General features: G+C 47.8%; 1 protein-coding gene across 1 annotated transcript in view; it reads right to left on the bottom strand.

The window, feature by feature from the left end:
* The window catches only part of LOC310695657 (uncharacterized protein), a 37,662-nt gene that overhangs the window by 11,075 nt on the left and 4,855 nt on the right, over window positions 1–21,732 (bottom strand). Inside the window, exons 3-19 of the mRNA XM_083480333.1 lie at window positions 21,018–21,148; window positions 20,469–20,593; window positions 19,319–19,489; window positions 18,471–18,578; window positions 17,404–17,550; window positions 15,916–16,326; window positions 14,810–15,044; window positions 12,953–13,170; window positions 11,805–11,993; window positions 10,089–10,273; window positions 6,549–6,741; window positions 5,790–5,944; window positions 4,607–4,713; window positions 3,804–3,928; window positions 2,333–2,677; window positions 1,660–1,805; window positions 538–616 (exon numbers count right to left, since the gene is read on the bottom strand). Of these exons, the coding sequence (XP_083336459.1) occupies window positions 538–616; window positions 1,660–1,805; window positions 2,333–2,677; window positions 3,804–3,928; window positions 4,607–4,713; window positions 5,790–5,944; window positions 6,549–6,741; window positions 10,089–10,273; window positions 11,805–11,993; window positions 12,953–13,170; window positions 14,810–15,044; window positions 15,916–16,326; window positions 17,404–17,550; window positions 18,471–18,578; window positions 19,319–19,489; window positions 20,469–20,593; window positions 21,018–21,148 (3,070 nt within the window). The remainder of the gene's footprint in view (window positions 1–537; window positions 617–1,659; window positions 1,806–2,332; window positions 2,678–3,803; window positions 3,929–4,606; window positions 4,714–5,789; window positions 5,945–6,548; window positions 6,742–10,088; window positions 10,274–11,804; window positions 11,994–12,952; window positions 13,171–14,809; window positions 15,045–15,915; window positions 16,327–17,403; window positions 17,551–18,470; window positions 18,579–19,318; window positions 19,490–20,468; window positions 20,594–21,017; window positions 21,149–21,732) is intronic.

Raw genomic sequence — 21,732 nt, 5'->3', positions numbered from 1 at the left:
CAATGTACAGAACAAGGCGACTTAAGGCACATTTCCTCCACCCAAAAACTGGGAACTGTAGTTTACCCCTCACAGAGCTAGAACCCCCCCAGCACCCTTAACAACATGCAGTTCCCAGGGTACATTGGATAATGTGCTTTAAATATAAGGTGTGTATGCAGCCTGGAACTCAGCTCCCGGGGGCGTCCCCTGAAGTGTGACAAAGGGCAAAAGACCCCTAACATTCCCCACCTCTCCGCTATAAGGCTACGTTGGCATTAAGCCCCTCAGTGCATCAAAGACAGATTGAGTGGGGATTTAGGTGCCAGGCAAAAATGTTCCTCCTTAACCAGGCCTTTGGCTGACTGACATCCCTTTTAAAATGTGTTTGGGGAGCCAGTGGGATTACTGGGTTGTTCTTGTTTTTATTATGTATTTTGTGATTTTGTGATATTGTGATTTTATGTTGAGAACCGCCCTGAGACCTGCCGGTATAAGGCGGTATACAAATTTAATAAATTCTCATCATCATATTTTCTCCCCAGAGAATACTCCCACCTTCAGGTCGCTGGCAAGCCCAACGGAAGCTGCCTGGCTCTGAGCCTCCTCTTTCGCCACCAGCAAAGCCAGCCCTGGCCTGAAAAAAAGAAAGAAAGGGGAGGGCAGCTCAGCCTGTGGGGCAGTCAGATGTTGCTGGGCTCCCATCATCACCCCCTTGATCCCTGGCCAGGTTGGTTGGGGCAAGACCAGGGGAGGTTGCCGGAGAGATCAGGCATGTCAGGTTCAAAGTACTTTGCCTGTCCCAGGATCAGTGTTTTTTTTTTTCTGGTGGGACACAATGGTACACAAAGCCATCACCTTTTTGGAGGGGAGGAGGAGGAAGGGCTCTTGGACCCCTCAGAGCATCACGCCTCTTTTCCCAAAGAGGCAGGAGGCTACGACAGGATTCTGGAGCCCTGCTGCCTCCTTCCCAAAGCCGGGCAGACCCCCTTAGAGCATTGTGCCTTCTTCCCTAAGCTGGGCAAATGCCTCCTGGGTGGCGCTGTGGGTTAAACCACAGAGCCTTGGACTTGCTGATCAGAAGGTCGGCGGTTCGAATTCCTGTGATGCTCAGTCCCTGCTCCTGCCAACCTAGCAGTCTGAAAGCACGTCAAAGTGCAAGTAGATAAATAGGTACCACTCTGGCGGGAAGGTAAACAGCGTTTCTGTGCACTGCTCTGGTTCGCCAGAAGCGGCTTAGTCATGCTGGTCACATGACCCGGAAGCTGTACGCCGGCTCCCTCGGCCAATAAAGCGAGATGTGCGCCACAACCCCAGAGTCGGCCACGACTGGACCTAACAGTCAGGGGTCCCTTTACCTTTACTATATACCAAGATCTCAATGAAGTTCCAGTAAATCATGTAATTGTTTTACATGTATTTGTTTTTCCTGGCCCTGAGGAAATTTTGCACCCTGGGCAATTACCCAGAGTACCGGCACCTTTTTCCTAGAAAGAAAGCACTACCCAGGACCCCTTCCCACAGCCCATCTCCAGGAGGTTGGCATAGCACACCCATTCCGTGGCTATTGGGGTCCCTCTCAACTCTAGTCAAGTCAAATTATGGTGGTTCCAATGTGAGAAGTTCACCAGAACCTACCTCCTCCCCCACCCCCAGCCTCCAGCAGGGACCCCATCTCACCTTGACCTTCTGCACGGTAGCACCCAGGTACCTCTGGCAAGCAGAGGCTGCTTCGTCCTGCCTGCCGTAGCGCTCCAAGGACACGCAGGCTCCATGCTCAAACACCCAGTCATCCAGGGGCAGGCACTTCAGAGAGGCATACGCCGCTAGGGAAAGGGGTTTGGCCATTACTAGCTGACCGCGGTGCCAGGGGGTTACTCGGCAACCACACACCCTTGTGCACCAAGTAACTGCAGGGTGCCCCCTGGCTCCTGGCACTCAGGAGCAGGGTTTTTAAGTCAGAAGGCATGATGCTTCCTGGCAAGCCGCTCTGAGCCCGGCCTTGGCTGGGGAGGGCGGGGTATAAATAAAAAATATTATTATTATTCTGGAAGAGCTACAAGCTTGAAGGCAGCTGCAATTCCATTTGCACTGGGGCAAGGGAGCAAACAGGTGGCAAGGGAGGTTATGGGGGGGGGGAGCAGCAGAAGGTCTGAAGGGCTCCATGGTGCCAAACGAGGCCACCAGCCCTCCTCCCTCTCAGGGCTCCAGAGCTGGCGGTTGGAGCCAGTGCCACGACTGGTTTAACCCTGTTTCTCCAAATGTGACCTTTTTTGCATGTGATTGAGGGTGGCTGCATTAGGGACGGCTCGGAGGAGAGCCCCATTAGCCCACTGCTTTGAGATGCACATACCGGCTGCCTCCCTGTAGCACAGGAATCCATCGCAGAGGCCCGTCAGTGGGTTGCAGCTCAGGCCTGGCTCACACCGGGGGCACATCGACTGGCAGTCCTGCCCAGAGAAGCCGGGCCGGCAGCTCGTCTTGACATGCACGGCAGCAGCCGAACTGGCGTCAGGGTCTTCCAGGGCCACAAGGCGTGTCCCCCTGGCAAGGCGGTGGCCCCCTGCGGAGCTGACCACGGCATCACACCCCGTGCCCAAGGCAGAGCACTGCCGCTTGGCAGCCTCCAGCGAAGGGAAGCTCAGGTCCAAGGAGGGCGCACCATAGAAGGACTTCTCAGGGAAGGTCATGTAGGAGCCTGAGGGGAGGGGAGAATCATAGAATTGTGGGGTTGGAAGAAGAAGAGTTTGGATTTGATATCCCGCCTTTCACTCCCCTTCAGGAGTCTCAAAGCAGCTAACATTCTCCTTTCCCTTCCTCCCCCACAACAAACACTCTGTGAGGTGAGTGAGGCTGAGAGACTTCAAAGAAGTGTGACTGCCCAAGGTAACCCAGCAGCTGAATGTGGAGGAGCGGAGACGCGAACCCGGTTCCCCAGATTACGAGACTACCGCTCTTAACCACTACACTACACTGGCCACGAGGGCTCCTTACGGTGTTCTTGCCGCGGGATCACATTCATCCAGTGCTTTACCAACTGCACTGGCTCCCGGTGGAGTACAGGGTCAGGTTCAAGGTGCTGGTTTTGACCTTTAAAGCCCTATGCGGCCTAGGACCCACGTACCTACGGGACCGCCTCTCCTGGTATGCCCCACAGAGTACCTTAAGGTCCACAAATGACAACACTTTGGAGGTCCCGAGCCTCAAGGAGGTTAGATTGGTCTCAACTAGGGCCAGGGCCTTTTCAGTACTGGCCCCGACTTGGTGGAACGCTCTGTCACAAGAGACTAGGGCCCTGCGGACTTGACATCTTTCTGCAGGGCCTGCAAGACAGAGCTGTTCCGCCTGGCCTTTGGTTTGGACTCAGTCCGACTCTTATGTTTCCCTCCCCTTATGGTTTTGATTTATTGGCTATTCTAAAATGAGGCTGCATTTTAAATTGCATTTTAACCTGTTGGTTTTTTTAAAAAAAAATCCCTCTCTCTTTCCCCTATTATGTTTTTACTGTGATTTTATTGGTGTTAGCCGCCCTGAGCCTGGCTCTGGCTGGGGAGGGCAAGGTATAAATTAAAATTGTTGTTGTTGTTGTTATTTAGTCGAACCCCCTGCAATTCAGGAATGCCCCATAAATGCCAAAATGAAAACTCAGCCTGGATAGCTCACTGGTTAGAGTGTGGTGCTGCTAATGCCAAGGTTGCAGGTTCGATCTCCGTATGGGACAGCTGTGTTGCACGGGGTTGGCCTGGATGACCTTCGGGGGTCCCTTCCAACTCTAGGATTCTATGAAATGAAAAATGTCTGCAGCCCAAAGCAGCTCTGCTTACCACTCTGGTGGGAGGCCTGGCATATCCAGCGGTGAGGCCTGTGGCACGGCTCAGCCTTCAGGAAGCCGGAGCTCAGGGCCAGCATGCAGGTTTCTATGTCCGAGGGACCCTGTGAGAGAACAAAGCTGGCCCCAAAGAGAATGAGAGAGGGTGAGGGAAGCCAGAGAGGGCGCCTGGCAGGCCTGCTGACTTGTGCCCTTTTGAGGTGCTCACTTTTACATCTCGTCCCCTTGGCTTGGCTTCTCAGACAACCTTCTTGGAAATCAAAGCAAGTTGTTCAAGACTTGCAATTGCTAGATCCAGGCAAAAATAAGCCTGGTGAATGAAACAGCTCCTCTGAACGTTTCTCTATCAGACCTTCAGGACCTGAACAGCTCCTTAGGAGACCTCAAACTCCTTTGATAATTTTTTTGGGGGGTTGAGACTTTTCAACATACAATACAATAATAAAAAGTAATTAAATAAAACTAGAACTCCTTTGAAAGTTGCTTACGATAAACTAACTCTCTCCCAGCTGCAGCCTCTCCCCATACCTTCCCCCACATGCAATATGGTGACAATGATAGTGGCCAGCCTTACTGGGTTCTTGTACGGATGGCAAGATGACTTGGCAGCGAGTGTGTTCAATCTCTGCACTATAGCTGCTTCTATTATTTATTGACTGATTATTCAGAAGTGGTTCTTATTAAGTTCCGTGAGATGCACTTCTAAGCAGGTGTGCACAGGATTGCCGTCTTAATAGACAAATGGCCCCAATCCATCCATCCCGACCCACAGTCTCTTTCTCAGGGGTTCTTACTTACCGCCGCAAGGCTTTGTTGAAGGGTGCCCCATCGGCCCAATGCCACAAGCCTCTGCCACTGCGAAGCCCAGTCCAGACACTCACCTCCAGCTCTTTCTGCAGCCAGACCTGTGGAGGAACGCAGAAGGTCATTCTCCTTCGCCAGTCACACAGTGGGTTATCTTGCCGGTCAGCGCACCCCAAAGGATGCAAAATGTGCAAAGCCACCAGAGACAGCAGGGTGGAGAGGCCTGAGTGCCAAGAAGATGCTGGGAGGAGCACAAAGAGCCTAGACTGGGAAGCCCAGCGCCATTACTTATGTAGGGCCGGCTCTATCATGAGGCAGAGTGATCAGTGTTAGAAACTCAACTGATCTAGACCTAATTTACAGTCGCCGCCATGGCACCAGATTTCCCCCCAGTGGGATTTATTGTTATTATTGTCATTATTATTATTCATTTCATTTATATACAAATTTATATTTTAAATGAAATCTCAAAGTGGTTGACAACACATTTAAACAGCCAATCAAACATGAGGAAATCCCGACCAAAGAATTGTCGCAAGAGAAACTGATGGATTACGCGGAACTGGCGAAATTGACACACAAACTACGTGATAAGGATAACTGTGACTTTAAAGAAGAATGGGAACCTTTTACAAAGTACTTAAAGAAACAACAAAATGAACTGGACTCCTTGGCAGGTTTTGAATAAACATACACATTTTTTTTATTGGTAACATATTGATAGATTAATTAAGGATCTTTAACATTTTACAATATGAAGAGAATAGCATATGCTGAGAAACCAGAGAGAGGAGCTGAGGGAAGTCTGGGGGGGGGGAGGGTTTTCTTTTTCTTTTTAGGGGAGGCGGGAGGGGGGAAATGGGGGAAATGAGGATGATGTATTTTTGATAAATTGTTATTGAAATTGAAATTCCTAATAATTAAAAAAAATAAAAAATAAACATCCAATCAAACAATCCAGAATGAAATGAATTCAAGCAAATGTTATCGTGCTTATTATTAACATAAAAATGAGATTACAAATTTATTTTATATCCTGTGTAAATACTTTTAGCTGGCCAGCCCTTTCTGGGTGGGGGCCCCATTTGTTTTTTCTTCCCTGGGGCCCAAATGACTCTTGGCAGCCCTGGGTGCCATTTCAGATACTCCCTGTGCATAGACCAGAGCAACTGCTCACCAGATCTTGTGGGCTGCTCAGCGTGGCCAGGCTCCCACCGTGGAACCTCTGGCAGAACTTCAGGGCCTGGCTCCACTCAAGGGCCGCATCCAAGACAAGGAAGAGGCATTTGTCCTTCCTGGATCTCCAGACCCTGGACTGGGGGCAGTACACATCTGCAGGAGGAAATGGCAAAGAGCATGATGTGCACACCGTTGGAGAAAAACAAATGCATTTTCTTCTCACTGAATTTCCAGCTAATACAGTACATGTGTTACTTTAAACCATACAAGGCACTGTTTGTCTAACAATCTAGTCAGCACTTGCTTGTAGCCTCTGTTTACTCTGCCCCTTAACCCTGAGCTATTTTGTTGTTATTCTCTCCTGACAAATGCCTTTCTCTCATCTCCGCCCAACCTATAAATAGTTCTTGCATGAATAAAGCCTTTGAACTCCAGAAACTGTAAGTGATTACGCCAATCTAATTCACACAACCTGCAAAGTCTGCTAACAAACACATCAGGCTTCCTTTTGCACACACACCAGCTGGGCTCATCACAGCTCACCCCTCCCCACAGCAAAATGAAGCAGTCCAAACTGTTGGCTGTGTGAGATGGGCCCCAACGAAGCATCAGGTGTTGTATCAGTCATTCTGCCTCACCCAAGCCTCCTACCATGCAGGGTTGTGGTGAAGATAAAATGTGAAAGGGGAGGGAGGAGTCTCCTGCCCTGAGCTCCTTGGAGGAAGGGAGGGGCAAGTATACTTTTTAAAGAACACACCCCGATCCAGCACAAAATACAATGCCTGTGGGGTGCACTTCCCCAGGTAGAGCTTGGTGTGAATGACTCCTTGAAACACGCAGAACCCCAAGTGCAGATTCTGCAGCCGCTGGTCCGGTAAGAGGCGAAAGGAGCTCTTGGTGTCCGTGGAACAGTCTGAACTGCTCAACAAGGAGACTCCGCCTGGTGCCACCTGCACAGAGAACAGGGGAGAAGCCTGCATGAATCACAGAATCAGAGATTTGGAAGGGACCCACTGAATCATCTAGTCCAACCCCCTGCAATGCAGGAATATGAACCTGTACGGGGATCAAACCCATAATCTTGGCATTATTAGCATCACACTTTTAACAACTGAGCTAACCGGACAGGAAGGAACACAATGGACAGAATAATTGTCACACACAGAAGGAATAAGGATATAGTTTGAGTGCTTCACCTACAGATTTGTAAATCATTTAATGTGTCAAGATGAACGGATGCCGTTAATATTGCAGTTGTTCTATAAGGGAGTGTTATTTTGAATGGAATGGAATTGAGATCAATAAGATTTTGGAACGCAGAAACAAAGTAAATCATCAAACCATCAATTCTAGCACATGGGAGGCCTCCTAAATTATTTTTATTATTTTTCGCTCTATAAGACGCACCAGACCACAAGGCGCACCTAGTTTTTGGAGGAGGAAAACAAGAAAAAAAATATTCTGAATCTCAGAAGCCAGAACAGCAAGAGGGATCGCTGTGCAGCGAAAGCAGCGATCCCTCTTGCTGTTCTGGCTTCTGGGATATCTGTGCAGCTTGCATTCGCTCCATAAGACGCACACAAATTTCCCCTTACTTTTTAGGAGGGAAAAAGTGAGTCTTATAGAGCAAAAAATATGGTATATCATTTGGCATCTGAATGACTGGGGTTCATAATTGTATTATAACTTGGCATTGTTATAATGAGGCTACCATTGGATTATTGTAACTGAAAACTAATTATTGAAGGGGGAAAACCCACAAACAACTGAGCTCATCGGCAAGCTGGCACAAGAACTCACACAGAGATACCCCACAGGAATTAGAGGGCCTTTCTTTGTAATAATAATTTAGTAATAATTTTATTATTTTTACACTGCCCATCAGATTGGGTTGTCCCAGCTACTCTGGGCAACTTCCAACAAAATATAAAAACACAGCAAAACAATCAAACATTTAAAAACTCCCTTGAGATGTCACCCCGAAACTACAGACTTAAATCTATTTAACTCTCATGACTCCTAAGCAAGTAGTTTTTCTGTGAAAGGGACAAGGAACACCTAAAAGAAAATAGCAGCACTCACACAAAAATGCAATTCCTAGAGCTGGGAAATGCAGGGCAGTGGATGCTGTTCCAAGCTGGTTTCAAACTGGCAGTGCTGGTGGCTGCATGTGTGCCACATCCCTGATGCTCATCTCCTTCCTTTAAGTAATCTTGGGAACTGTAGCTCAGCCCTCACAAAGCTACAATTCCCAGCACCCTTTTGGAACGGGGGTGTTTTAAATGAAGTATGGTGGGTATACAGCTGGTGTGAGGGGAAGAGAGACTGCCTTTGCCACTGAGGCTACCTGCCACCAAGTCAAATGGTTGGTCAGCGAGTCTGCACTCAATGGGCTGTTGCATTTTTAAAACATTGTGTTGCATTTAAACAACAACAACAACACTGACCTTTTATGTATATCTGTGCAGTGAGTCTTCACCTTTCCAAAAATAACATTGTGGTGGTTTCTAGCGGTAATGTTATAAGGGAATATGAGAAAATGGACTATTAATAGGTAAAAATCTAATGTTACAATATTTTAAGATTGAAGACTAGGATAAACAAAGAGGGGAGGGATTTGCTGAACTAACAAATTGAATTGGAATACAGAAAAGGGAGGCGTGAGGAGGTCCGGGAGATAAGCAAATGAAAGATAAGTGACTGAAAGACTGAATTGTTTTTAACTATTTTTATTTTGTATTTTTCTTTTTTCTTTTTTCTTTTTTGTAATATTTTGAAAATCTTAATAAATATCTTTTTTTAAAAAACAAACAAAAATAACATTGTGGGCTGATTAATATTCTACAGCCTTTTAAATGTGTTTTAAAAGCTGTTTTTGTTTTGTTTTGTTTCTGTTCAAACAATTTATTTGTGCTTTTATCCTGTTCTTTAATCTTTGGAACTGCCCTGAGATCTTCGGATGAAGCAGGGTATATCAATGTAATTAATTAATTGGTGGTTTTTTGAAATGCATGAGCAACACCCCAGGACTTAGCATCAGGGTGAGGAATCTCCTGCTGCCCCGTCAGTCTCCTCAGGTTCATGCTGGAAAATAAGCAGAAGAGGCAGTGGGGTCCCCCCCCCAAAAAAAAGGTACATAGAATCATAGAATGTGGAGCTGGAAGGGACCACAAGGCTCCTCAGTAGTGGTACCTTGGTTGTTGAACTTAATCCGTTCCGAAAGTCTGTTCAACTCCTGAAACCATTCGAAAACCAAGGCGCGGCTTCTGATTGGCTGCGGGAGCTTCCTTCCCCCAAGCGGAAGCTGCAGTTGACTTCCTTTAAAATGTTCGCAAACCAGAACACTTACTTCCGGGTTTGCAGCATTTGGGAGCCGATTTGTTCAACAAATAAGCCGTTCGAGAACCAAGGTACCACTGTATTCCAATGCTCTGTTTTGCAAGAATATTTGGCCCACCATGGGACTCAAAACCATGACCCTGAACTATCCCAGAGCAGTAGTAGATAGGTAGCCGTGTTGGTCTGCCATAGTCAAAATAAAAAAAATTTTCTTCCAGTAGCACCTTAAAGACCAACTAAGTTAGTTCTTGGTATGAGCTTTCGTGTGCATGCACACGAAAGCTCATACCAAGAACTAACTTAGTTGGTCTTTAAGGTGCTACTGGAAGAAATTTTTTTATTTTATCCCAGAGCAGGTTGTTTTGAAGCACTATCAAGCTACTCCCGGAGTCTTGCATTTCTTTCCCTAAAGCATTTGGGGTGTTGGCACCCCCTGCAAAGGACCCCGCCCCCTGCTTGTCTTCCTATTCATTTTTCTCAGGAGCGGAGGGGAAATAAATGTGTGTGTGTGTGAGAGAGAGAGAACCAATCAGCTCCTAAAAAGAAGCTTGTATAAATTTAAGCTGCTTTAAGGGGTGTGAATCGAAAGCAGTCTGGGTGACCCCTTATTGCCTACAACATATTGCTTTGTTGGAACGATTCAGTGATGTGAAAACAGAGACTCTTTGTGTGTTCTACTGTGACTTAAGAAAAATTTAGTAAGAACATAAATAAAAACTGGAAAAGGAGTTGCTGTGATCTAGCAACCACTTCAAATTAACCAATATCATAAAAAAAAGCTTTTACCCGTAGATTTGAGAGACTGGAAAGAGACGACTGAGATTAAAAGCAGTCATAGAATGCAAATAAATAAATAAATAAATAGGGTGGCCGATTCCTCCTGCACCCCTCACTCCACCACTATCAAAGAGTTTATCCCCTGACGTCATTCAGGAGAGGGAGTGCCAGTTCCATTTACCTGAAGACAGGAAGGAGGGTCTGCGATGTTGCGGAGTCGACCATTTGGCTGCAGCCCCCAGAAAGCACATTTGAGGCGCTGGTCCAGCGCAAGCTCAATATAGACCAGGGACTGCTCTGGATCGGTGCACAGGGCTGACTGTTTGCCTCTGAGCCGAAGGAACCCAAACCACACGAAGACAGTACCTGTGGTGAATCACAGAATCATAGAGTTGGAAGGGACCCCGAGGGTCATCTAGCCCAACCCCCTGCAATGTAGGAATCTCAATTCAAGCATCCAACCTCTGCTTAAAAACATTCAAGGAAGGAGAGTCTACCATCTTCAGATGAAGTCCATTCCACTGTTGAGCACTCCTTATGACAGAATGCTTAGTCGGGATCTCCTTTCTTGTAACTTGAAGCCATTGCTTTGAGCCCTACCCTCCGGAGTGGGGGGAAACAAAGCTTGCTCCACCTTCCATGTGACTGCCCTTGAGATATTTGAAGATGGCTTTCATATCTCCTCTCAGTCTGGAGCCCATGTCTCACAGGAGCTAAAAGCTGCTTCCCATAACCCGAGATGAAGGTCACATGGTGACATCACACAGTCCCCTTAGTAGCCCAAGCTGCTGCCTGCCCTCACCCCCCCCTTTGTTCCTGGGCTTCATCCAGTGTTTTAAATTCGCCAGGCACGTTTTGTGACTGGCACAGGTCCAGTTGCGACCATGTGGCAATCTCTGGATGCCAGGTTGGCAACTACCTCTCCATCTGGCTGGCCCTTCTTTCTTAAGCAGGTAGGTAAAGGTAAAGGTAAAGATACCCTGACAGTTAGGTCCAGTCGTGGACGACTCTGGGGTTGTGCGCTCATCTCGCTCTATAGGCCAAGGGAGCTGGTGTTTGTCCGCAGACAGTTTATCTGGGTCATGTGGACAGCATGACTAAGCCACTTCTGGCAAAACCAGAGCAGCGCACAGAAATGCCATTTACCTTCCTGCTGGAGTGGTACCTATTTATCTACTTGCACTTTGACGTGCTTTCGAATTGCTAGGTGGGCAGAAGCTGGAACCGAACAACAGGAGCTCACCCTGTCGCAGGGATTCGAACCGCCAACCTTCTGATCGGCAAGCCCTAGGCTCGGTCGGTTAGACCACAGCGTCACCCGCGTCCCAAGCAGGTAGGTAGAAGAGCTTATTTATTGCATTTATAGCCCACCGTTTCCTCCAAGAACTCCATGGTTCACTCCCTCCTCAGTCATTGCCTACAACAACCCTGTGAGGGAGGTTAAGAGGCTGCAACTGACTCCAAGGTTACTCAATGAGCTTCATGGCTGGCTGGCTGGGGATCTGAACCCTGTTCTCCCAAGGTCCTGTTTTGACACTCTAACCACCACAGCACGCTGGCTTCCTAGATTTGCTTCTGCTATGGAGCAGCTCTTTTAATTAAGTTGGTCAACAAGTATGGGGAAAGCTAAATGTCACTGAAAGGTTCTGAAATATTTCCCTAGGTGCTTGAATTTGTTTTATTCTGAATTGTTTGATGGGATGTTTTAATGTGTTGCCAACCGCTTTGAGATTTTTCCTTTAAAATATAAAGCGGTATAGAAATGATAACAACAAAAGCAATATTCATTGGGGGGGGGGGAGTTGGTGCCTAGACATTCCATTGCGGCGACTGTAACTTAGGTTTAAGGTGCCATTTGGCGATTAGCTTATATATCTGGCTGCACCAGCCCACTTACCTGGGTCTTGGCTTGCAGTGCTGATTTGCACAGAGGAAGGCTTCTTTGCTACCAGGGTGCTCCAGCTCACCACGTTCCCAGGGAACTTCCACCGAGTCCTTGAGGCTGCCAGCTGCTTTATGGAAACCTCGGGCAAGGCTCGGTCCCACAGGTTGACTTCACTCAGGTCACCCACAAAGAGGCTGGTCCCTACAATGCAGCCCCAACATGCAGGGATGTGGTAAGAGCCCCTTAGAATCATAGAATCATAGAGTTGGAAGAGACCACAAGGGCCATCAAGTCCAACCCCCTGCCAAGCAGGAAACACCATCAGAGCACTCCTGACATATGGTTGTCAAGCCTCTGCTTAAAGACCTCCAAAGTAGGAGACTCCACCACACTCCTTGGCAGCAAATTCCACTGTCGAACAGCTCTTACTGTCAGGAAGTTCTTCCTAATGTTTAGGTGGAATCTTCTTTCTTGTAGTTTGGATCCATTGCTCCGTGTCCGCTTCTCTGGAGCAGCAGAAAACAACCTTTCTCCCTCCTCTATGTGACATCCTTTTATATATTTGAACATGGTATCATATCACCCCTTAACCTCCTCTTCTCCAGGCTAAACATGCCCAGCTCCCTTAGCCGTTCCTCATAAGGCATCGTTTCCAGGCCTTTGACCATTTTGGTTGCCCTCCTCTGGACACAGTACTCCAGGTAAGGTCTGACCAGAGCAGAATACAGTGGCACTATTACTTCCCTTGATCTAGATGCTATACTCCTATTGATGCAGCCCAGAATTGCATTGGCTTTTTTAGCTGCCGCGTCACACTGTTGGCTCATGTCAAGTTTGTGGTCAACCAAGACTCCTAGATCACATGTACTGCTCTCAAGCCAGGTGTCACCCATCTTGTTTTTGTGCCTCTCATTTTTTTTGCCCAAGTGCAATACTTTACATTTCTCCCTGTTAAAGTTCATCTTGTTTGTTTTGGCCCAGTTCTCTAATCTGTTAAGGTCGTTTTGAAGTGTGATCCTGTCCTCTGGGGGTGTTAGCCACCCCTCCCAGTTTGGTGTCATCTGCAGATGTGGTTTTGAGGTTTTATGACATTTTATATGGGGTTTCTATACTACAGCCACAGGGCAAGCCTACAGCCTCTGTGCAAAGGAGGGACTTACCTCTGCTGCCCACTTCTAGCTGTCCAATTGTCAGCTTCCCCCCAAGGGAGAGCCCCTTCCTCAGGAAGCTGCTACTCTCAGCGAAGTGTGGCTCCCAGAGAAATCCATCCACGAAGACCTTGAAGGACGGGTAGCCAGGAGCGCTGGAGACCGAGACGGCCACATGGTGCCAGGATCCATCCATAAAGGAGCCCTGGGTGCCGCTGAACATCACTGACCTGCAAAGAGAAACCGGGAAGAAGTGATAGAATCATAGAAGTGGAATGGACAGCAAGGATCAGCTAGTCCAACCCTCTGCAGTGCAGGAATATTTTGCCCATTATTGGGCTCAAACCCACAACCCTAAGATTAAGAGTCTCATGCTCTAACAACTGAGCTATCTGGCTTCTCCTTTTAATAATAATAATAATAATAATAATAATAATAATAATAATAACAACAACAACAACAACAACAACAATAATTTTTATTTATACCCCACCCTCCCCAGCCAAGGCCGGGCTCAGAGCGGCTTACGAGCAATAATAAAAACAAGTTGAATGATTACAACTTAAAAACAAAATTAAAATACAGCATTAAAATACTGAAACATTAAATATTAAAATGTAGCCTCATCGCAGGAGAAGGAAAAGAAAAAAGAAAGAGAGGGAGGGAATCAAATTGGCTCCAAGCCAAAGGCCAGGCGGAACAACTCTGTCTTACAGGCCCTGCGGAAAGAAATCAGATCCTGCAGGGCCCTGGTCTCATGAGGCAGAGCGTTTCACCAGACCAGAGCCAGAGTTGAAAAGGCCCTGGCTCTGGTTGAAGGTAATCTAACTTCCTTAGGGCCCGGGACCACAAGGGTGTTGCTAATTATGGACCTTGAGGCTCTCCGTGTGGCATACCGTGAGGCGGTCCCGTAGGTACGAGGGTCCTAGGCCGTGAAGGGCTTTAAAGGTCAAAAGCAGCACCTTAAATCTGACCCTGTACTCCACCGGGAGCCAGTGCAGCTGGAAAAGCACTGGGTGAATATGCTCCCATGGCAGAGACCCCATGAGGAGCCTCGCTGCAGCATTCTGCACCCGCTGGAGTTTCTGGGACAGCTTCAAGGGCAGCCCCGCATAGAGCGAATTACAGTAGTCAAGCCTCGAGATGATCGTCGCATGGATCACTGTGGATCACTTTTACCTTTCCATGCTCAGGCTGGGATGTGTGCAGATAAATCAGCAAATGCATTTCAAAGAATACATTTCATGCCAGCTTCCTGGCTTGTTCAGATCACATCATTTATAGTCATGAGGTCAAAAATTATAATTTTGGAATTGCTGTAAATTGCTTGGTAGGTGGCTCGTTGATGAAACTCTCCTTAACTGAGGCCACATGCACATCAAGCACATTTAAAGCACACGACTCCCTCCCACACCCAAAGAATACAGGGAACTGGGATAATAGAATCATAGAGCTGGAAGGGACCATGAGGGTCATCTAGTCCAACCCCTTGCAGTGCAGAAATCTTTTTCCCAATGTGGGGCTCAAACCTACGACCTTGAGATTAAGGGTCGCATGCTCTGCCAGCTGAGCTATCCCCCTCGCATAATGGACATTTGGAGTACAAAGAAACTTAGTGGCTTCCTGGCAACTGGGATGGTGAGAGGGCTGCGCCACCAGCTCGAAACATTTTGGTGCCCAAGTTAGAGCGGCAGCAAAGGACATAGAATCATAGAATTGTGGAGATATGTAATATATAGCATTATACACACACAGTATAGAAACCCCATATAAAATGTCATAAAACCTCAAACCCACATCCAAGACCAAAAGCTGGGAGGGAAGCATCATTTAAAACCATCATTGCTAGTGGAGGGACCTCCGGCTTACCCCTTGATGTGGAACTCCAGCCCAGAGGGGGAGAGGAGGAAGAGGGCAAACTCTGGCTGCCTCCACTTTAGCGCATAGCTGACCAGGCACATCTTGCAGTTGCCAGCAGCAGCAGCAGGTTGACTTCGAACCCACAGCCCAATGGTGAAGTTGTTGAGGTAGCGGCGTATGGCATCTTCCAGCTGCAGGCTGCTGCCACTGCTGGGGAAGTGTAGGTCAAAAGAAAGGCGATACTCTGGAAGGGAAGGCAAAGAGCTCAGCCTCTGAACTTACCCAACAATGTGAGCACCCTCCTTTGCAGATTCTCTGGGAAAGCACAAAAAGCCTTTGTAGCCTTTTCCTGCCCTCCTTCAGCTATTCCTGGAAACAATCCGTGGTGGACTTGGAGGGAATTGAGAGGGTGGGCTGCAGGTCAGTCGCACTTTGAGACTGGCACAGGTCCAACTGCGACTGCGTCAAGATCTCTGGGTGATCTCCACCTGACTCTCCAGCTTTCTTATGCAAGCAAGTTAGCAGAAAGGCTTATTTATTTCATTTATCTCCCACCTTTTTCTCCAAGGAGTCCATAGTTCACCCCCCCCTCCTCAGTCAATCCCTACAACGAGCCTGCAAGGTAGGCTAAGAGGCTGCGACTGACTCCAAGGTCACCCAGTGAGCTTCATGACTGAGTGGGGAGTTGAACCCTGATCTCCCAGGTCCAAAACCTGACACTCTAACCACTACACCATGTTTGGTTGTACTGTCCCCCCCCCCCTTGTTGGAGGTGATGGTGTCTGTGCATGGAAAATGGTGTCTGTGCATGCAAAAAAAAAAGAAAGAAAAAGCTGGCAGTCTTGCAACATGCAAAGGAAAGGTTGCACTGCTTGCAGATTTCTGACTATTATGCTCAGCTAGCAGATATATGTCAAGGAGAGAACCTGACAGTGCAGAAACTTCATTGGGCTCTGTTGACATGAATTCCAAGGAAACCAGGTGGAAGGGGCTTGCTGCAGGGACCCCCCATGTCTCTTTACAGAAACATCAATGTTTGCCCACCTTCTGCTGGTTCAAAAGCAAGGGGGACTCTTCTTTGTGTCCCCCCCAAAAAAGAATCCACCCCAACCTACCTAGAGACGCGTTGGCCACGGTTGCTCCTATTATCCTCAAGGAGCCGAGGTTTGCAAAGGGAATGTCTTGGGCGCCGGAGAGACGGAAATGCTCCTGGTGGTCCAAGAAGCTTGCGAGGCCATCAGGGTAAGTGAAGAGGCTCCATGTGCTGAACAGCCCAGGCGGAAAGGGCACCGCAGAAAAGTTCTTGCGCTCCAGAGAGCCGCCGAGATCTGTGGTGACACTGCCACGCACGTGGGTGGCATTGGATTCCAGGCTTAGACGGAAATGAGTGGCATCGGTGTGAAGGCCAGCCAAGGACAGGGTGCAGGAAGAATGACCAGGGAAAGAGAAGGTGACGTCAGCTGTGGCGTGCGGACCTATCCCGCCAGGGAGGGGAAAGTACACAGGCTCCGGCGGACCACAAAAATCTGGCAATAGAGATGGGAGCAAATTAGGCCCAGGGAAGGCAAGGCGGAGGAGCCTGCTGTTATTGGCGGAGCTTGACTCAAGGACTCCCAACACCCATTTCATTCAGAGCCTGTAAGAGGAAGCATCGGAGGACTCCATCCCACAAGAAGCCCACCCGCCTTTTGGATCAGCCCCCTAGCACTCAGCCACTGCCTCTCCCCCCCCCCCTGCCGAGGCAAAAGGGATTGGGAGGGGCAGCGACCTACAAAAATCCACATGTGGAATCTGAGGTTCCCAAACCTGTCCCCCAAATCCAGATTCTTTTATCTTTCAGAAGGATTTTATGCAGTTACGAAACAGGTATGATCCCCAAATGCCGATTCTGAAATCAAAATGAGCATGCCTTTTTTGAATTGCCTCTTGTCCCCCACCCTGAGATCTTGATGAAGGGTGGCATATAATTTATATAAGGGTGGCATAATTTAAATAATTATAATTATAATTCAAGGGGATGAAAGCTATCCCCCTACATGAGGGCTTTCTTCCAAGATTTCCCATAAAAGCCTTTGGAGAGGGATTTTGTCTCAACTGTCAGCTCAGTCCTTCACAGGTTTGTTGCCAGCCTTTTGCATAGTCTGTTCCTCTAGTCTTTCTACCTAATTTATCAGGAATTTGCTAATTAGGGGTTTGCAATTCCTTAGATCTCAGAGTGGCTGGAGCAGAGTACAATTAACAACATTGTTACTGTTACCGTTACCATTATCGTTACCGTTATGTTTATCGTTATCGTTAATCGATATCATACTGTTACGGTTATGGTTATGGTTACAGTTCTGGTTACCGTTACCGATATCGTTATCGCTATCATTATTATCAGCTGCTTTCTGGTCTCCTTGAGATGATGTCCAGCATTTCAGATGAAAATCCAACAGTTTCACACCTGAGTGGTGCTTTTATACTGCAAATTGCTTTGTGATGTTAGCTCCCCTTTTCTCCACTCATGAGAAGAGAGGAGTTAAGAGGCATCTCTCTCTCTCTCTGTCTGCTCCAGCCTGTCTGTGGCCCCTCTGTTGCCCTTGAGCATCTATGGCACTCACCATATCTGTGCTGGCAGACAAATCCTGTTATTTCGGTCGTAGGACGCTCATTGCACGGTCTGGTCTGCCATGTCCCATGCTCGGCCATATTGGTGGGCTGGAGACTCAGCACCACACACTGGTCCTTCACCTGTTCAGGGGCTTTTCCTAGAAAATAGAGCAGCCAGGGGTTGTAAGAGCCCATCCAAGTGGCTTCTAGCCACGGCCTCCTACCTTGTCTCCAGGAAGTCCCAACACTCTTCCTTCACTGTCACTTCCTGTACTTCTTCACCACCCCAATTGGGAAATGGGCAAGAACTTTAGGTCCATTCCACACCCTTCCCCCAGCCTCAACACCCCATCCCAGAGCCCATTTGTGTGGAGAAGGAACCCCAGCTGAGTCAATGTGGTATTGCAGACTAGGGCCTGGGAGAGACCAGGGTTCAAATCTTAATTTGGGCATTGTTGTTGTGGGGATTAAGGGGATTAAGGGTGGAGGGAAAGAGCTCCTTGTAGAAAAATGTGGGATATCAATGCAATAAATAAATAAATAGGGGCAATAAAATAATAAAGAGCCCCAGGTCTTATGGAGCAAGTCTTATGAGGAACAGTAGAGAGAGTTGGGTATGTTTAGCCTGAAAAAGAGGAAACTGATGGGACAGATGAGAGCCATCTTCAAATATCTTAAGGTCATCACATGGAAGATGGAACAAGCTTGCTTTCTCCTGCTCTGGAGCCTAAGACTTGAACCAATGGATTCAAGTTACAAGAAAGAGGATTCTGACTAAATGTTAGGAACAGCTTTAGGGCAGTACGAGCTGCTCAACTGAGGATTGGACCCCCTCCGAAGGTGGTGGCCTCTCCTTCCTTGGAGGTTTTTAAGCAGAGGTTGGATGGCCATCTGTCATCATGCTTTAGTTGAGATTCCTGCATTGCAGGGGGTTGATTTGGGGTCCCTTCCAACTCTACAAATCTATGATTCTAGTTTTTATGCAGTTCTGGATGGCAACCAAGAGTTCTGACACAGAGAACCAGCTGTGATTCAGGACCCTTCTGTTCAGGAGCGATCATGCTTGGACTCAACATACCCAGATGCCACCGGAAATAGGCTGGGGGGGCTGACGAGTCGCTCCACCTCCATGAGGTGCCAAAGCGCAGCCCGATCCACATCTGCCAGCCGTCCTCAGGAAAGGCATCTGGGGAGGAAAATGAGAAACCATCACAGATGTTTCTTGGTAAGGATTAGATGGCCAGCTCCCCGCACCCTCTTCCAGTGCAAAACCATCACTACTACCTCCCAGTTTGAATGGGGACAATAAATGCCACCATCTCATAGAATCATAGAATTGTAGGTCTGGATGGGACCCGAGGGTCATCTAGTCTGACCCCCTGCAATGCAGGCATACACAGTTGTCCCATACGGGGATCAAACCTGCAACTTTGGCATTATCAGCACCACACTGTACCAACTGAAGAGGAGGAGGAAGAGAGTTATTCTGAGGGCGGCATTTGGGTACAGGTGCTCTTTTAAGTTTTGAAAATCTCTTTTAAGTTTTGAAAATCTCCACTGTTAGTTTTATTTTTTGCTGCTTTTGACTGTAAGCAACTTTAAAGGGGCATTTGCCCAGAAAAGCAGCCCCCAAAATATTTAAAATATAAAGAGATAAATGGCAAGAGCCATCCCCTAAGGGCACTTAAAAAACTAATAAGAAGCACATATCTCAATTGGTAGAGCATGAGTTTCTTTATCTCTGGTTCGTGGGTTCGAGCCCCATGTTCGGCAAAAAGGATTCCTGCATTGCAGGGGGATGGACTACTAGATAGATGGTCCTTGTGGTCCCTTCCAACTATGATTCTATTATTCTAAGAGGGGCCCAGCTAGATCAGCCCAAAATGCTACTGTCTTAGCTACTGGTTTGCTGCTTCCATCCCTCACCTGACAGGAAGGTGTTCTGCTCCTCATCTCCAACAATTGCGAGGCCCTCCCCAGATTCCTGGCAAAAAGACTGGGCCTCTCTCCATGACCTCAGTTCCCGGAAGGATGGGAAATGGAAGGCGTAGCAGTGGGAGCGGAAGGGCACTTTCCTCACAGAGCCAGGGAGGGCATCTAAACAGGAAAGGCACAAGGGGAGAGAGAGAGGTACAAGAAGGTGCAGCTATGAAGTTGGTGGGCAGGTCCACATTTTGGATTAATGTAAATGGCGAACTCCTCACACTGCCTTTATTTCCCCTTCATCCACCCAGTGTTCTCCTCCACACTTTCTCCTCCTGAAATCCAGAGATCCCCTTTGCACTTCCCCCAGCAGGGCTTTCGACAAAATCCCCCTTGATATTATTGTGAAGAAGCAGGTAAAATGTGAGCTGGACGAGGAAACTGTTAGATGGATTTGTAGCTGGTTGCCTGGCTGAACCCAAAGTGTGCTCATTAATGGTTCCTCGTCATCCTGGGGGGAAAGGGGGGCTGCCACAGAGCTCTGTCCTGGGTCCGCTGTAGTTTAACATCTTGGATGAAGGAATTGAGGGGACGCTCATCAAATTTGCAGATGACCCCAAAATGAAAGGGGTAGCTAATGCCACAGAAGACAGAATCGGGTTTCAAGATGACCTTAACGGATTGGAGAACTGAGCCCAAACTAGCAAAATTTCAACAGGGACAAATGTAAGGTTCTGCACCTTGGTAGGAAAAACCATCTGCACAAATATAAGGTGGGGGACACCTGGCTTACTAGTAGTACATGTGAAAAGGGTCTAGGGGTCTTAGTGGACAAGAAGCATAACATGAGTCAACAGTGTGATGCACAGAGGAGAGGCCTGTCAATGGCTACTAAGTCTTGAAGCGTCAAGGGACCCCTTCCATGCCGACCCTGGGTGCTGGGGAGGTAAAACCCAGCCAGATGGGCAGGATATAAATACTACTACTACAACAACAATTACTACTACTCCTACTATTAAAATTAGTGAGGGCTGCTGGGGTTGGCTCTCTCCATTCATCAGCAAAATGCAGTATTTCTATAGCCTCCCTCATTATGCCTCCTGCTGGCTGTTGAATGTCGAGGCTGAGAAGGAGACACCCTCGTTGCTCTTACCTTTCATGGGCATCTCACAGATGAAGGAGACATTGGCACCGCAATCCCAGTCCCTCCACTGGCCAGCGTAGATGCCCACGAGCTGTGTGCAACGCTCCTTCTTGGGGTGGCCTTGGAGCCAGTTTCTGATAAAGCAGAAAGAGTTCAAGATCCAAAAGCAAAGAACTTGCTTCTGATCTCTTAGCAAACCACTTTTATAGCTCCTTCGGCAGAGCAGGAAGAAGAAGAAGAAGAAGAGTTTGGATTTGATATCCCGCCTTTCACTCCCCTTCAGGAGTCTCAAAGCGGCTAACATTCTCCTTTCCCTTCCTCCCCCACAACAAACACTCTGTGAGGTGAGTGGGGCTGAGAGACTTCACAGAAGTGTGACTGGCCCAAGGTCACCCAGCAGCTGCATGTGGAGGAGCGGAGACACGAACCCGGTTTCCCAGATTACGTGACTACCGCTCTTAACCACTACACCACACTGGCTCTTGATCTTGGGGTTGTGGGTTGAAGCCCCACACTGCAGCCCTCTGCCATCAGAGCCACGCATCAAGGTTCTCTTACCTGTACCAGCTCTGCGATAATGGGGTCCCATCCACCCAGGCGAGCTGACTGCTTGCCTCTCGCCATGCTAACCCGATCCAGTAGTGCAAGGCGTTTTCCCGGGTGCTCTCTGAGAGTTCCGTCAGGAACATCTGTGCAAAGGCAGCATAATAAAATCACAGAATCATAACATTGTTGAGTTGGAAGGAACCCCAAGGGTCATCTAATCTAAACCCCTGCAATGCAGGAATCTTTTTGCCCAATGTGGGGCTTGAACCCACAACCCTGAGATTAAGAGTTTCATGCTCTCAGATTGTTCTTTGTTGAAAGAAAATTATATGAAGATGATGTATAGATGGTATATAACTCCAGTGCAGTTAGGTAAAATGTATAAAACCAGTTCAAATGTGTGTTGGAAGTGTAAGGAAAAGGAGGGGACATTTTATCATATGTGGTAGGATTGTAATGAAATTAAAAAGTTTTGGGAAATGATATACAATGAACTGAAGAAAATGTTCCATCTAACATTTGTTAAGAAACCTGAAGCATTTCTGTCAGGGATTGTAGGAAAAGACCTGCCAAGGAAGCTGAAAAATATCTTCATGTATGCAACAACGGCGGGGAGAGTCTTAATAGCACAAGGATGGAAGAATGAGGAAACCCCGACTAAAGAACTATGGCAAGAGAAACTGATGGACTATGCAGAATTGGCAAAATTGACACATAAACTATGGGA

Source organism: Podarcis liolepis (assembly GCF_965112155.1).
Source record: "Podarcis liolepis genome assembly, chromosome: 16".
Taxonomy (NCBI): domain Eukaryota; kingdom Metazoa; phylum Chordata; class Lepidosauria; order Squamata; family Lacertidae; genus Podarcis; species Podarcis liolepis.
This window is presented reverse-complemented; position numbering and strand designations above follow the sequence as displayed.